This window comes from Nansenia antarctica (genome assembly GCF_963989245.1).
Source record: "Nansenia antarctica genome assembly, chromosome: 12".
Classification (NCBI taxonomy): Eukaryota; Metazoa; Chordata; class Actinopteri; order Argentiniformes; family Microstomatidae; genus Nansenia; species Nansenia antarctica.
In genome coordinates this window covers 18,109,306-18,125,019 of record NC_137682.1, presented here as the reverse complement: position 1 = coordinate 18,125,019, position 15,714 = coordinate 18,109,306, and the positions used below count along the sequence as shown (strand labels likewise).

Below are 15,714 nucleotides of genomic sequence, written 5' to 3'. Positions count from 1 at the left end.
AGCCTACCCAACTGATCTACTCCACCCCTACACCCCTCCAATGCTGATGTCCTCGTCATACCCCGCACTAGGCAACGCACACTTGGTGACCAAGCCTTTTCTGTTGCTGCACCCAAGCTGTGGACCTCTCTTCCCCCAGCCACCTGATGCTCTGATACTGTCCATACATTCAAGACCGATCTGTTCAGACTCGCCTTCGTACAGCATGGCATGGGTCCTGACTATCACTATTCCCCATATCTGCCTGAGCTCTTAGGCTATATTATATATAGGCTATTATTTTTGTAATATTATTGTCATATATATTACACCTTTTTATTTATTTTTTAAATACGATTCTTTTTTTCTTTTTCTTTTTTCCTCTCCTTGTTTTCTGTGCAGGGTTTGAGAAAGGAGCTTTTAAATTAGATTAATTATTATTATCATCGCCATCACTCTGGTGTTAAACATACACGGTATAGACGTCATCTCTGTAGTAAATGTCTGCGTGGCTGAGCGCGCCCATACTGTATGTGGACACAGCAGTGGCAATTAGGATGACACCATTACCATAGTAACTGCTTGTAAGTGAATTTGGTGCGTGCGAGCACCTGAGACCTCGGTTAGTCGAATCTACAGCGAGTCACTCGGTCATGTTGGTTAGAGCATGACATACTATTGATTTTATTCACAGTGAACCGAGTGCTGACTCAATTTTGACGCCATTGCGGTCGTTGTTTCGTTTGTCAGATAAGCCGTCGGGGTGAGATGCATGCGGTGAAAAAAAAGGGCAGGGAATCGGTTTCTTTAGTCTGTCGAAAACCGTGAGCTCTGCGACACCGAGTGTCGTCTTCTGCTCGCCCTGAAGCCGCTCCGGGGGTACGGAGACGCTGTCAGCTGCTGTATGTCGTACCGCACGTCTCCCTGATTTCCTACCTGCTGACTTGCAATCAATACACTCTCCACTGCAGTTTCAATATGAGTCCCTGTGACCTATCTGACTAAAAAAAGTGTTGAGTTCGTAATTACAGCGACCGTAACACAACCATTAGACATGCTTTCATTGGGAGTTCCAAGCTTATGAGCCCAGTCAAGCCACGGAACAGAGCTGTGATCTTCATCTTCATGAGCAAAGCAAGTCCCTTCTCTAGTGTGTTGAACTCGCCACGCTCTTCCACAACATGCTAGCGGAGTTATTTGCCTTTTTCCTCGATCTCCTGCTTGTGCCGCCCCCCCCCCCCCCCCCCTCACCATGTATGGTAAAGCCTAGTCTCTGTCCACCAATCCCGTTACAGCAGCTGAGACGCAGAACAACACCGTTCCCGTGCGTTTTCTCGGATCCCTCCTCGAGTACTTAGCCTATACCTCCGGGTCATATCCTAGCGAGACATAATCCCTTTCTGTGAACAGTCTCTCATAGCACTACTGTATTGAACGAGTCTATTGTACCAGGAAACAGCACAAGGCCCACAGGGGACAAATAAAGATCTGAATTTTTTAGTGTAACTGTTATTTTTTCCTTGACACGAGAAACAAACAAATGTGCTGCTTATCTCCAGTTAACCCGGGACAACGACAACACATGATGCACTCACTCCCACGCTAGTCCATAAACGTTCCCCTATAGGCTCACCTCCAGATCATTAACTCAATGACATGTACAGGACAGTAATGGTACTGTAGTTACCCCCCCAACTGTTTATAGCTACCCTGGGCTGGAGGACCTACTGTGGGAGTAGAGCTGGCCTATCCCAGGACAGAGGGCCCCACCACTTGACTGTCTCTGGTGTTGTCATTGAGATGTGCCCAGTCGCCACAGTCAGGGTGGCCCGCTCTCCCACGACCGCGGACGCCTGCCCCACACGGACGCCACCGAGTCAAGGAGAACGGAAACAAACCAATCGCCTCCTCAACAGCTCCAAAGCACTGCAGGCAGGGGCAGGGGGGGGGTAGGCACAGCCAATCAGATTCCGCAGCCCCCCCTTCGTGACTCGCACTGAAAAGAGACGGGAGAGACAACCGATGGGATTGCGCCTGCTGCTTTACAGTATGTTAGCTCGACAGTCTCGTTCTGCAATATCATCAAAGACCTGCATATCCTCTGTTTAAACTTGTACAGCGGGACTGTGTACAGCGCCGAACCGTCAAGGCACCCCCATGTAGCATCACTAGCCACGATGACCCATTATTGTTGTTTATCAGTATCTTGTTCGGCCTCTTTGTTCCCTAATGAGTCCATAGACTCTCCGTCTGCACGGCGTTCACTCAGGCAGAGACGGTGGCGATAGCATCTGTCCTCATTCGCTGGGCATATTCAAAGCCACCAAGCAGAGCAAGCGGAGCCCCCCTGCATGTGTTTCCCCTTCACAGTCATGCCCCCCCCCCCCCTCTCTCTCTCTCTCTGCCTCCCTCACCACTGCTTTGATTTCAGCCATTCGAGCACAGACCCTGCCATTAGACTTTAAGTAGGCCACTGCAATCCAGCACAGCGGCAGTTCCGACCTGCAGGCTTGTCTGTCGCTACACTACGCTAACGCTAGCGCGGCGGCGGCGGCGGCCACTGTGCTGCGCTGTCTTGCGTTACGTAACAGCCCCGAGAGCACCGAACACCGTGTGCTACGGACCGCCGTTGTTCCCATGGTTAAGAGAGAGCGGAGGAGGGGCTCAGAGTGCATCACAGCGCTGGTGTGCTGGGGAAGGCACCAGAAGGACGTCGTCTCCATGGTTAACATGACATTTTATTACTAGGAAAATGATGATGGAGGGGGCCAGACACACTGATTAATGGGGCCCGTGTCGCAGGAGGTGAAATGGTCCGTGTACCCAGACAGCCCTTTAATGAAGTCGAGTATGTCTGAGTGTGGATCAACAGGGGTTAGGGAAGGAACGCGTCTCGTTCTTTCTTCAGAGGGGGACAAAAGGGACTCCCGTAGATACGGGGGGAAACGTGAAATGGGTACGAACCCGAGCGAGTGTATATTATACAGAGCCCGGCTGAAACGCGGAACGCCGGATGAAGAATCGTGTTACGAATGTAGGCTACGCGTCTTGTGTTGTGGACAGTTGTTGGTTTGTGCACAGGGCCCCTGTCCTTGGTGTGATTTAGCCCCCGTGTGGTTAAGTGTTGTTTTTTTTCTCCCCGTGTATTTGAGCACACAGTTTGGGGGGGGGGGGGGGGGGTGAGGTGGGGAGCCCTTCCTCCTCCTCCGCCTCGTCTCCCCGTCTCGGCGTTGCTCTCGTTTGCCGCGTCTCCGGGGAGCGCTGTGCCATCAGAGGGAAATAATTGAATCCGTTTCTCCGCTCCATTTTCACTGGTTTCTCCTGCAGTTGATCAACCAGTGACCCCCCAACCCCCCCCCCCCATATCCCCAGCACGGGCACACATCTGAACACGTGTGGTGTGCGTGGTGTCTGTGTGTGCGTCTGTGTAGCGGCGTGGGTAGCAGTGTGTGTATAGCTGTGTATATATGTGTGTGTCACTGCAATTAGCCCATGTTAGACTCCACAACTGGGGCGGCTGTGGCGCAGGAGGTAGAGCTGGCGTCTAATGGTCTCTAGGTTGGCAGATCGGCGGTTCGAGCCCCGGCTGGCCACATGTCGAAGTGTCCTTGGGCAAGACACTTAACCCCAAATTGCTCCCAATGAGCGGGCCGGCGCCTTGCATGGTAGCTTGCCGCCATTGGTGTGTGAATGGGTGTGTGAACGGGTGAATGAGAGGCCATTGTAAAGCACTTTGGAATAAGGCGCTATATAAGTGCAGTCCATTTACCATTTACTCCCCAAAATCAGCATCCAGGTCACCCCAGCATCCAGGTCTGCCTACCAACACCAACGTTAGCTGTTGAAACCAGTTATGGCCAAACAAATGTTTGTTTGCCTGTTGTGTTTTCTCTGTCTAAAAAGGTGTGTGTGTGTGTGTTCCTTCACAGACGCTGATATGCATTGAGGATGAGTGGAGTCAGTGAAAACCCCTCTGACCCTGCGAGGGCAGAATCTCGGAAACGCAAAGAATGTTCCTCCGACTTACTGGGTCCCAGGTAAGAAGACACTTACTGTATCTACTGCCCTCCACACTTCACTTCAGTCTATTTATGAGCTATCAGGTTAGACGGTTGTCACGTAGCCGTACTTTCAAATCTACACCTACTTCTTGTGGTCTGGAGACTTGTTTGATGAGCCGATCTGGCTTGGATTGAACCAGGATGGAGAGATGGGCGCTGGGAGATAATCGCAATATCATTCATTGGATGCCTCATTCCAAGAACCCTCCCCCACATGCCTGTCAATGAGTAGTTGTTATGATGTGCCCTCGTCTTTTCCGAGGACTATTTAGCCTTCCCTCCTTTTTCAGTAGGGACTATTTTGTTTGCCAGCTTTAACTTGCTTGCTTGTAAGATTGATGAAATTGCAAGAAAACCCTAAAACGAATTCTGTGCAAAATCTAGTCGATTGAAGGCATTCGCCTAGTTATTTGATTGGTTTGACGTGCAGCGAGGTTTCAAACAGGTTCCCACCCCTTTTGTAGCTACAGGAAATGATTTTTTTTACCAGGCTTTCCAAGCTAGGAACGCCTGGTCTCTATGAGGCTACTGCTCTGGTAACACTGTTTGACAGCTCAGGACTCTCTGCTTCAGCTGGATGGCTTCACCTTTGTTTATACATTCCAATTCCAGCGTGTTACTCATAACCCTATAGAGCAAAAGGGCCCCACAGAAGTCTAGATCCTATGAATAGACGACTGTGCCCTCTCACATGCTAGCAGAGAGACGTGAAGACTCCACATCTACATAATTCATTCATAGAACAACAAGGGATGTGTCATCTTTATTGATGCAACTTTCCATGCTTGCAAACAGAAAAATGAAAAAAAAAAAATGCTGAAGGGGCCAGATGTATATTTAGATTTGTTTGTGGTTACAGTTTGACTCGGCCCTCTGTCAAGGTTAGGAGTGGGTACTGTATGAAGTAGCGTGTGCGTAGTATGGCGTCTCCTCAGCACAAGCCAGGAGTCTTAAGTCCTTTTCCTCCACAGGACCTCCTTAAGCACTCCACATAACGGGGGAGAAACTGCCAATAGATGTACAAAGTTGCTCCATTTTCCCAGCGCTTTTAGTTTTGATCAGAAATTCATAGGCTCTTTGTGTACTGAATGATCAGAAGTGAGTGATGACATTGGAACACGATGTAGTTCTGTAGATTTCTCCTCTTTGATGTCCTCCTTTGTGTTCTTCTCCGTCTCCCCTCCTGCTGTGAGCTGAATCAGGAATGTGGAGCTGCTAGCCTCTCTCTGTCTGTCCGTCTGTCTCTCTCTCTCTCTCTCTCTCTGTCTCTGTCTGTCCGTCTGTCGGTCGCTCTCTCTCTGTCTCACTCAGTCTCTGTGTTCTCTATCCTTGCACTGTGTGGATGGACTACTTCTCTCTGTCTCTCCTCTGTTTTAACGGTCTCACACTGGGCTTCTCCGTTTGTCTCTCTCACAGCCCCAAGCGAAGCAACGAGAAGAGAAACCGCGAGCACGAGAACAAATACATCGAGGAGCTCGCCGAGTTGATCTTCGCCAACTTCAACGACATTGACAACTTCAATGTCAAGCCTGACAAATGTGCAATCCTGAAGGAAACTGTGAAGCAGATTCGACAAATAAAGGAGCAAGGTACTATTCAACACGGCCACCATGGCCGACCGTCGTTATCAGGCCACCTTTTGTTCTGTGTCTGTATGTCCGTCCGTCGTTGTTTCACTTTCACTCTCTCAAGGCTACTGGATCAGCCATAAAGACGTCAAGCGCCAAGCCGTATCTCCCAGCCAGATAGATGCTTAGTCACCACCGAATTGTCCAAGGGTTAGGTCCTCTTAAGTGCAAAGGCCTCCCCGTTCAACATCAAGGGCCAATCGATATACGATCAATATAAACCTATAGAGACCTTACAAGCCCCACCGTGTGTGTGTGTGTGTGTGTGTGTGTGTGTGTGTGTGTGTGATTTCAGGCTGTGTTTAATGGTGGGGTGGGTAGGTAGGTTGCTGGGTTGATTTAGCCATAGTGTTCAGCCTCTATGTGAGTCAGGCTGGCTGATGGTGTAGGTTTGTCAGTGACTCAGCCCCCATGTTATGTAATGGTGAGCAATGTGATGCAAAAACCCGCACAGCACACTGGCTACCGTCTGTCAATCCCTCCCTCATCCTCCTCTCCCTCCCTCCCTCCCTCCCTCCCTCCCCTGATCATGCTAGGCTGGAGTGATACCTCTGCCTCCCTCAGAAGGCAGTAATTGTGTTTGTCCATCGACCACTGAGGGAAAGGGCTAAACAGGTCCTGGTTTGTGCTTTGTTGTGCTTTTGTTCCCTACGCCACTCCACCGCCGGCTCCTTATCCCAGACACCTTGTTACAGACGCAGGTAGCTGGCGGCCTTGTCCTCCTCAACAATTTCCTTTGTTTGTTTTGTTTTTTCTACGTCCATGAAAGAAGGAAACCGGCTGTACTGTTCACTCTCCATTTAGACCTCCGTTTATTCTTAGAATAGAATGTTATGTCTTGTTTTTTGCTCATTTGCTTTCCCTTTTGTTGGGGAGGAGGGTGGGGGTTGGGGGAGGGGGGTGGAGAGGAGTGCGTGTGTTTGACGGTGAGCTTTTTTTTTTCATACTGTATGTCGGTGCACGGGATTCTCCGGACTTAAAAATAAATGCAGTTATCGGAATTAGGCTAACCGTCGTCAACATACTCGGTATTTATGAATTACAACCCTTCGCCACTTATACGGCTGAATCACACAAATGTGGCGTAACAAGCAGAAAGAATGTCTAATCTGGAGCTCTTCAAGAGGATGCGATGCGCTTTGATGATGGCCTTTCAAAGAAATCCCCCTCCTAGGGGCAGCGGCTGATTCAGCTCTTGTGTGCTCATGTCGTGCTGTTTGCATACATCCACCTAATTGAATTCCTGGTGGATTTGTGCTCCACTTATGCCCAGTTACTTATCGGGAGTTGTCTAGCGCTTTCTGTCTTAATACAGTGTAGGGCTCTATGCGGGGTAGTAATTGATTAGGCTACTTGATGTGGTCTATTATTTAATAGCATAGCCGAGTGTTTTATAGCCAGGGGAGATGCAGAGGGCTCTCGCCACCCCGCCGCCACCCACCCCCACCCCCCCACCCCCCACCCTCAGGGTTGGCTGAGGGCCGAACCAGGCCGCAGCTGTGATCAACCGAGGACCAGATCGGATCGGAGCTGTGATTGGTTGCTAGGTTGTTGGGTGGTTTTTTTTGTGTGGGGGGGGGGGGGGTCTTTAGAGTACACAGTTGTTCACTTCCGTTCAAAGTCTGAGTCATCGGCATGTTCAGCGGGGCCCGCTGGTCTCCTTGATAAGCGGGAAGCCCTAGTACGGCAGTGGAGGTAGTTAGAAGGGCTCTGGGGGAAGAAGGGAGGGAGGGGTGGGGGAGGGAGGCCGTGCTCTCGGTGCGGGACAGTGAGTGATGGGGCTGTACTCAGGGCAGCTGGGCTGGTTGACTGGGGCCCGCTGGGCCTGCTGAGGGCCTGCTGATACACACCCCATTAACACTGAAGGAGACGGATGCGTGTGCGTGCGTCGAGCAGCGCGAGGAAGCACGCCGCCTCGCCCTCGCCACGGCCATTCTCTCACACTCCCTCTTTCGAATTCCGTCCCAAAAATGTGTTCGCGTGCGTGTGTTTGCGACGCACAGTCACCACACGACTGGCTTCCCTCAGGCCGCCTCTCCTCCACTCCTCCCTCCTCCTCCTTTCTCCCACTTCTCCTGGCCCCAAGCCCTCCCTCTCCCTCTCCCTCTCCCCCTCTCCCTCTCTCTCTCTCCCTCTCTCTCTCCCTCTCTCTCTCTCTCTTTCTCTGTCTCTGTTTCTGTCCCTCTCTCTCTCTTTCTCTCTCTTTCTCTGTCTCTCTCTCTCTCTCTCTCTCTCTCTCTCTCCACCACCATATGGTGGCACGTCACACTGGCGCGGTGTGACACTCTCTTCTCCACCGCGCCGCCGCCGTTCGTCCCGCAGGCCTCCGTATATCCTCATCACCATCTCCCTCCTCTAGAAGTAGGGCAGACTGTGCTCCCAACATAAGGCTGCACCGCACGGCTATTAACCCAATCACTCACATGAGATGGGGGGGGCGGGGGGGGCGGGGGCGTTGCAGGTAGAGGATAGGATTCACTGTGGCTTTACTCCATGTAGTGTGCCTCATTGTGTTACCTTGAGGGCAAAAAACCTCCCCCATACCACTCGTACTGCCGCTAGAAACATGTCGCTGGACCTGTAGATGAGATGCTCTTAAATTATGTAGATTCGGTGAGTTCTGAGGAAAATAACCCTCATCTGACCTTATTCCCCCCCCCCCCCCGCATAAAAGACGTGGACTTGGCCCAGTGGTTTATTCCATAGAAATCACAAAATGATTTTATATAGGTTAACTTCCATAATGAGGCTTTTGTAGGTTATGTGTTTTGTCTGGGTACATACAGTGGGTTTAGCCAGCGTAGCATAGGATGTTCCCGTTCAACCACTCAAACATGTTTACTCTGTGGAGGAGACCGACGCTCTCCATCTTTCCATAATGGCTCTTTTTCTTCTTTTTTTGTGCGCTGACAATGACATCCATCTCGTAGCTGCTACCTGCGTGTCAGCTGCGTGCGGCCACACACACACACACACACACACACACACACACACACACATTTACCTTAACCTTTCACCTCACCAGTTGCTAAGTACCTGTGTTCTGGACAATGCGCGGTGTGTGAATGCTTTGTGAGATCACTGAGAATGTTAAAAGGTTTTTTTGTCACAAGTGCGCACATGGGGCCGTTTAAAAGGAAAAATAAATCGTTTGAGGGGGACGCCATTGTCTCCCTGCACTCAAATCTCAGTAGTACCGAACGATACCACAGTTGGCCCCCTTGAAAAAGCATGTAAGCTCTGTGTGAACTGAAATATTACAGGGAGGTTTTTGAGGTCACAACTGGAGCAATAGGAACACACACACACGTGAGGGAAAATGTTAGCGTTTCATAACTGGATTGAATATTTCCCTCCCCTTTTTGAGTATGTTTTGAGTATCCTTTATTAACTGGTGTGTGTTTACTGTATGTCTGTCATCCTGTTCGGAGGTTCTGATTGGTCTATCTCTCCCAACAGAAAAAGCTGCAGCGGCCAATGAGGAGGAGGTGCAGAAGGCCGACGTCTCGTCGACGGGCCAAAGCTTGATCGACAAAGATGCCCTGGGACCAATGATGCTGGAGGTGGGTGGCGTCTCTCTTCTCTCTGGGTGGATAGAGGGCGACGATGGCTAAGAGCTAACGGCTAACGCGTTTTATAAACGGGGTAATCCCACAAGGCGTTTAACCGTACACCGAGTACTGACACTCGAAGGTTTCAAGCATCCACTTACCGTCCAGCCTATCGCTCTTCCTCCACGCTGTTCTGGGACGCTATCCTCAGCGTGACGACGGGCGTTTCGAACCCTTAAGTGTTTCCAGTGAGCGACTTTTCCTTTATTAGAGGGATACCCCCCTTCTTCCATGAATCTTTCTTTATACCTTCAAGCTTTCAAATGAAAAAAGCATCACGCTGTAAATCTGACGTCGACGCCGTCGTTATGTGTGTGCACGTGCGTGTGTGTGACAAAGGAGGAGGAGTGCGAGTTGTTTCTGCCCTGGACCGGCACTAAATCACTGGGCTGTGCAATGGGCCTGTTGTGCAAAGGGCCACTGAAGTGGTGACGTCTAACGGCAAAGCAAGCAACAGCCCGGCGGATGAATCAGTCCATTCAGCCCCCTCTCTCCCTCCCTCCCTCTCTCTCTCTCTCTCTCTCTCTCTCTCTCTCACTCTCTCACTCCCTTCTTCCCTCTGTTCACTGCAAGATCTGTCCTGTCAGGGAATATTTATAGCTCTCCAGGTCCAGCGTCACTGAATCGACATGTAACTCGTGCCTAAATATAGCCGCGGTAGCTGCCTGCCTGCCTGCTTTCCCATCTGTTAGCAGCCCACAAACGATAGCGGGGACCGGCGGTTTCACACCCCCGCAGCCCCGCGGACCCCTCCGACCGAGCTCATTAAAACTCCACACACACACAGACACAAGGCCCTGTCTGCAGGAAACGTCACCCACGTGCACTCTGACCCCCTCACCCAGGGCCCCGGCCCGCCCGGTGTCTCGTGCCAGCTTCGTGGGTTCACACTGACTGACAAGCGAGGCCTTGTGAAAATCACAGCATGCTTGTGGTTTAACCCCCCCCACAGGCCCAAGGACCCAGGCCCTGTTTATAAGGGCATTGTACAAAAAAAAGGGTGGAGTGTGCGTGCGTGCGTCCCTACAGGGGGACCCGTTAGCGCTGTTAGCATGTCTCAGAGGAGGAGGAGGAGGGGAGGGGGAGAAGCTAACAACATCCCTCCCAGCGGGGGGCTGTGACAGGCCAGGCAAGCGAGCGAGCAAACAGACAGGCAGTCCCCGGGCCGCACTGTACTGTACACTGGGTTACGCAACACTCATCTGGCAGAGGAGCGGGGTAGCTAGGAAGAGTCAGAGGCAAAGAAAGAGAGAGAGAGAGAGAGAGAGAGAGAGAGAGAAAAGAGAATGTGTGTGTGTGTTTTATGTGTGTGTGTGTTTGCTTGCCTCGCAACTTGCTTAACAGTGTTTATTCATGTCGCAATTGCATGTTGAATCAGGGCATTTGAAATCAGTGAGTTGCAGAGCTGGTTTGCACTGTTACATAAGACTTAAAACGTCTGAATAAAGGTGGGCTCTGGAGACGGCTTGCTCTAGATCCGTTCCCCCCCGCGTGTCCATTACGTGATCCTCTCCTCACAGAAAACACTGACCTGTTCTCTCTCCTGCGTTTTGGATTCGTTTGACCCTACGTCGAACGGATGTCGAGACAGAAACGATCCCTGTTTTTTAAGTCGAAACATTATGCAAGCGGAATCCTTGAAGACAAGGCGAGGGCGGGGGAGGAGCCTGTTAATCATTCCCCTGCTCGGCATGCTCCAGCCTCATGTTTGTGTTTGTGGCCAGTAGGGAGGCCCTGAGTGCCTGTTCAGAATTAGTTCTCATTTCCTCTTCCTTCCTGAGACGTGAGGTGAAGTTCTGGCACAAGGCTCCCATCTTGACACCAGCCAGCCAGCCAGCCAGCCATGTGTGCCTTTACAGCTACAAACAGCTACAGCTACCCCCCCTCCCCCCCCTTCCCCCCCTTCCTCAGGGGGCTAGTGCCATTTGATGGCCTCATTGACACCATCTTGCCTCTAATGGCTGACCCGGGGCTGTGTTCTTTCAATTATCCCCCCTCCTGCAAATACTGCCCTTATCTCCCCAACATCACCGGGCTGCAGGCTCTACCCAAGCCTGGGGAAGGGTTAGAGCAGCTGCTGGGGATGGGGAAGAGCAGCTGCTTCCATATAGCTTGGTCTGTCTCCATTCAACACAACTCCACTTGAAGTATGCTGGCAGCGGAGTGCACCGTCTCCTACTTAGCCCGTTAAAGACGCCACCACCTGCTTCACTCCAACGTCCTCCTCGTAAAAAAAAATAAACCTTCTCTTCTCAATCGGTCTCGGTCGGAAGAAGGATTTTTGGTTTGGGGTTGTCCTCCTAGATCCAGATTTTGCAGTCCTTCACATTTAGTTTGAGAGAAAATCCAGCCCCACGACACCAGGAATTGGGGCTTTTGAGAGAGGCAGAACGGGACTTGTTCCTTCTTCTTCTGTGGTATAATTACAGCACTCCCATTGTGGACGAGCAGAATTAAAGAGTCAATGTACTGCTGCCTGATTGTTAGTGTCACACCATTGTCACACAGCTCACTCAATTAGTCCCCGGGCCGGGCCGCCGAAGCACTCAGCAGAGATATCATTGCATGCCTTCAGTGCCCATGGCTTTATATCAAAACAACAATTATCTTGCCCATTGTGTTTCTAATAATGCTTTTTTATTTCATTTGTTTTATTTTTTTTTACTTTTCATTTCCTCTCATTTCTAATGTTCCGTCCTTCCGCTAACGACATCAAAGGCCAGTGTTTTATAATTTTAAAAAAGCCATCCATTGAAAGCTGATGTGTTTTCCTTTCAAAGGAAGGTTGCACCATTCGGGAAGCTATTATTATAAACCAGTCCTTCGTAGGGGAACACAGTCAGATACTGATGTTGAATGTGTAGGATTTTGTGTGCCTTAGTCCTCTGGGGAAATGTACTTCTACATACAGTACTCATCTCAAACACCTCACTTGGTGCTCTGTGGAGCTCTCTCTCTCTCTTTCTCTACTCTATCTGCCCTCTAGTCAACACCCGAATGATCCATTGAAATCGATGTGTACCATTGTCTAAAAACCCTTTCGTCTTCCCGCCTCTGTCCCTCAGGCCCTGGACGGCTTCTTCTTTGTGGTGAACATGGAGGGGAACATCGTGTTTGTGTCGGAGAACGTGACCCAGTACCTGCGCTACAACCAGGAGGAGCTGATGAACACCAGCGTCTACAGTGTTCTACATGTGGGAGACCACGCAGAGTTCATCAAGAACCTGCTGCCGAAGAGTCTGGGTCAGTCACACATCTGACTCCTCTTAACTCCTCTTCCTTTTTACTTCTCCCTCTGTCATCCTCGTCACCATCATTCTCTCCTTCCCGTTACCTTTTCTCTGTCTCTCTCTCTCAGGCTTTGTCTGTCTGTCTCTCTCTCTTTCAGGCTCTGTCTGTCTGTCTCTCTCTGTCTGTCTCTCTCTCTGTCTCTCTCAGGCTCTGTCTGTCTGTCTGTCTCTCTCTCTGTCTCTTTCTCTCTCAGGCTCTGTCTGTCTGTCTGTCTCTCTCTCTGTCTCTTTCTCTCTCAGGCTCTGTCTGTCTGTCTCTCTCTCTTTCAGGCTCTGTCTGTCTGTCTGTCTCTCTCTGTCTGTCTCTCTCAGGCTCTGTCTGTCTGTCTGTCTGTCTCTCTCTCTCTCTCTGTCTCTTTCTCTCTCAGGCTCTGTCTGTCTGTCTGTCTCTCTGTCTCAGGCTCTCTCAGGCTCTGTCTGTGTCTCTGTCTCTCTCTGTCTTCCCCTCCCATTTGGCCCTCTAATGCAGCCAGTCCCTCTCTTGCTCGCCATTCTTTTCCTTCTAATTTTCTGCCTTTTTCCGCTTCTCTCACTCCTGTCAGTATTATTCTCTCACTCTCTGTCTCTTTCTCCCTTGCGCCTCTCCCTCCCTCCCTCTCTCTCTTTTGCTTTCTACTTGTACTGCCCTCCTTTTCTCCCTGTTGATCTCTTATTTCCATGTTCCCTCTCCCTCACTCTCGTATCTGCCTTTTTTTATTTCTCTATTTCTCTCTCTCCTCTGCCCCTTTTCTACCCCCCCCCCCACCCCCCACTCATATTTCTCTCTCACTCCCATTCTCATCCTCCCCTCTCTTATTCCCATTCCCCCCCATCTCTCTCTCTCTCTCTCTCTCTCCTCATTTCTTCCCCATAAGAGGCGGTGGTAATGTATGTCAGTGCCCCCATCACCACGTCTCTGTGGTGCTCCTCTGAAGCTCATGTCTCTGAGCTGGGTGGCACCGCGGAGCACCCTGGAAATGAGCAGCAGCGGCGGGGCTGTGTCCCAGATACAGGGGCTTATCAATGCGTGCTGAATGAGATCATGAACCAGATGGTGTGTGGTGTGTGTGTGTGTGTGTGGGGGGGGGGGATCGGCAAGGTCGTTTTAGAGGACTTCCGTGGCATCGAGCTCAAGGCTCCAAGTGTTCATCAGACTGATCTTTTACCCCTCAAGTGTTTCCCCTCACACACTCTTGTTCTGTCTCTCTCCCTTTGGGTCTGTGTGTCTCACGGCAAGTGTTTGTCTGTTATCCTCTCAATTATGCTCGTTCTGGACAGCCAGTACTGTTCTTTCCGCAGAAGTTCAAGTTGTCTGGTATTTACAAAAACACACTAATGACTAGAATGGAAGGGCGAGGAGAAAACTGCTGTGCTTGTAGTATTTTCAACACAAACAAAAACATTTTGCCCTTTTGGAGTCAAGGAGAGAGACTACTAAACTAAATGAGGATGGATAGACTTGTATCCTATGAAGTGAAATCAAAACAACATTCAAAACAGAAGCCATAACACCCCCCACCCCCCACCATCAAGGCAGGCATTTCGCCTGGGTAGGTTTAAGTCACAATAATGACTTTTTTCCCTCTCTCTCTCTCTCTCTCTCTCTTTCCCTCTCTCCATCTCTCCAGTGAACGGTGTCCCGTGGTCCAGCGACGGTCCGCGGAGGAACAGCCACACGTTTAACTGTCGCATGCTGGTGAACCCCCACAGCGACAACCAGGAGGAGCAGCAGAACGACCACGAGGTCCAGCAGAAGTACGAGACCATGCAGTGCTTCGCCGTGTCCGAACCCAAGTCCATCAAGGAAGAGGGAGAAGGTACGCAGGGCGGGGTGGGGCGGACCTTATGTCACACCGCACCAACATAAGGTGAGGGAAGGGGGGAGGGGGGAGGAGAAGGTGAGGGGAAAGGGAGGATGGATTGATGGATCTAAGGGTCGAAAGAGGGTACGACACTAGGGATGCACCGATACCAATGGACCTATCGCTAAGCCACGCCCCAAAATAGAAAGTGTCCAATCATATGACAGCAAAAGTCACTACAGGCAGAAAACTCGGACAAACAACTCAATCTGATGGTGAAAAGCTTCTAGACTAAATATTCTTGTCATCTTTAAAAAAAAACATGTCTATTACTTGCTGTGGTAAATCAGAAATCAGAAATTTGCCAACTTGTAAGTCATTGAATGTCAGTCAGTCACTGTCAGTGAAGCGTTGTTTGTTTGTCTGAGTTTTCAAAGGAGGCGTGGCTTAGCGATGGGTCCACACCAGTATTCATACTCGTACCCGATACTGTGCTCATGTACTCGTAAAATTACTCCAATACATCCTCTCCCGGTACAAACTTAACGTAACGTAACCTCTCGTAGCAGGTAGGCAGAGGAGGAGCACTGTCAGTCGTTTGGAGATATTTTAGGATAAGCGATGACGACGAAAAAAGTAGAGCAGACTGCAAACTATGCTCTGCTAAACTCTGTATGTGACAGGGTCTGGTGAAGGAGGTAACAAGTCGGGAAACGTCAAGTCGCGAAAATGACCAAAACGTGTTTTGTTTTTTTACGTTGTTTTTTTTTATTACGAAGGTTTATGTGTTGAAGAGCCCAATCAATATAACAAACAACAGTTTTAGGATCACTAAATACTTAGAATATGTCAGCGAATTCAGCTTGTTTTTGATTCACTGTATAGTCTGCCTTCCCGCTTTGTGCTTGTGTGAGTGGTAGTGATACATGGCTTGTAAACAAGCTTACGTTTAAGGACTGTTCAAAAGCAGGGACTGTGTGATCATCTAGTAATGTGCAGTCATGTGTTTTTAGCATGTTCATGTTCTATCAGCATGTGATGTGCTAAACATGCAGTTATATAGCAATGTTTTTGTTAGCTGCTAGCCAGCTAACGTGATGGTAGCAAAGTCATCTGTTTTGATTAAGAGCGAATTTTCTCCCCGGTACCAACATTAAAATAAGCATATCTTCTTTAACTATGTTAAATATTTCAATGTATGACACATACTTTTAAAGCTTACAATGTGCACTTTCATAATCTGTAAAAAGAAAACAAAAAAACTCGGAGACCAAAATACCAGACTGTCACATATTTAATTAGTTTGTCAGTAAGTGAGGAACAGCTGATGAAAATAAAACATGTTTTCAAAGTCATTGTTAGAA

General features: G+C 49.8%; 1 protein-coding gene across 1 annotated transcript in view; it reads left to right on the top strand.

Annotated features, from left to right (window-relative positions):
• The window catches only part of ncoa2 (nuclear receptor coactivator 2), a 69,818-nt gene that overhangs the window by 24,987 nt on the left and 29,117 nt on the right, over positions 1 to 15,714 (top strand). Inside the window, exons 3-7 of the mRNA XM_080542701.1 lie at positions 3,909 to 4,016; positions 5,457 to 5,629; positions 9,128 to 9,231; positions 12,345 to 12,522; positions 14,177 to 14,365. Of these exons, the coding sequence (XP_080398827.1) occupies positions 3,928 to 4,016; positions 5,457 to 5,629; positions 9,128 to 9,231; positions 12,345 to 12,522; positions 14,177 to 14,365 (733 nt within the window). The 5' untranslated portion in view covers positions 3,909 to 3,927. The remainder of the gene's footprint in view (positions 1 to 3,908; positions 4,017 to 5,456; positions 5,630 to 9,127; positions 9,232 to 12,344; positions 12,523 to 14,176; positions 14,366 to 15,714) is intronic.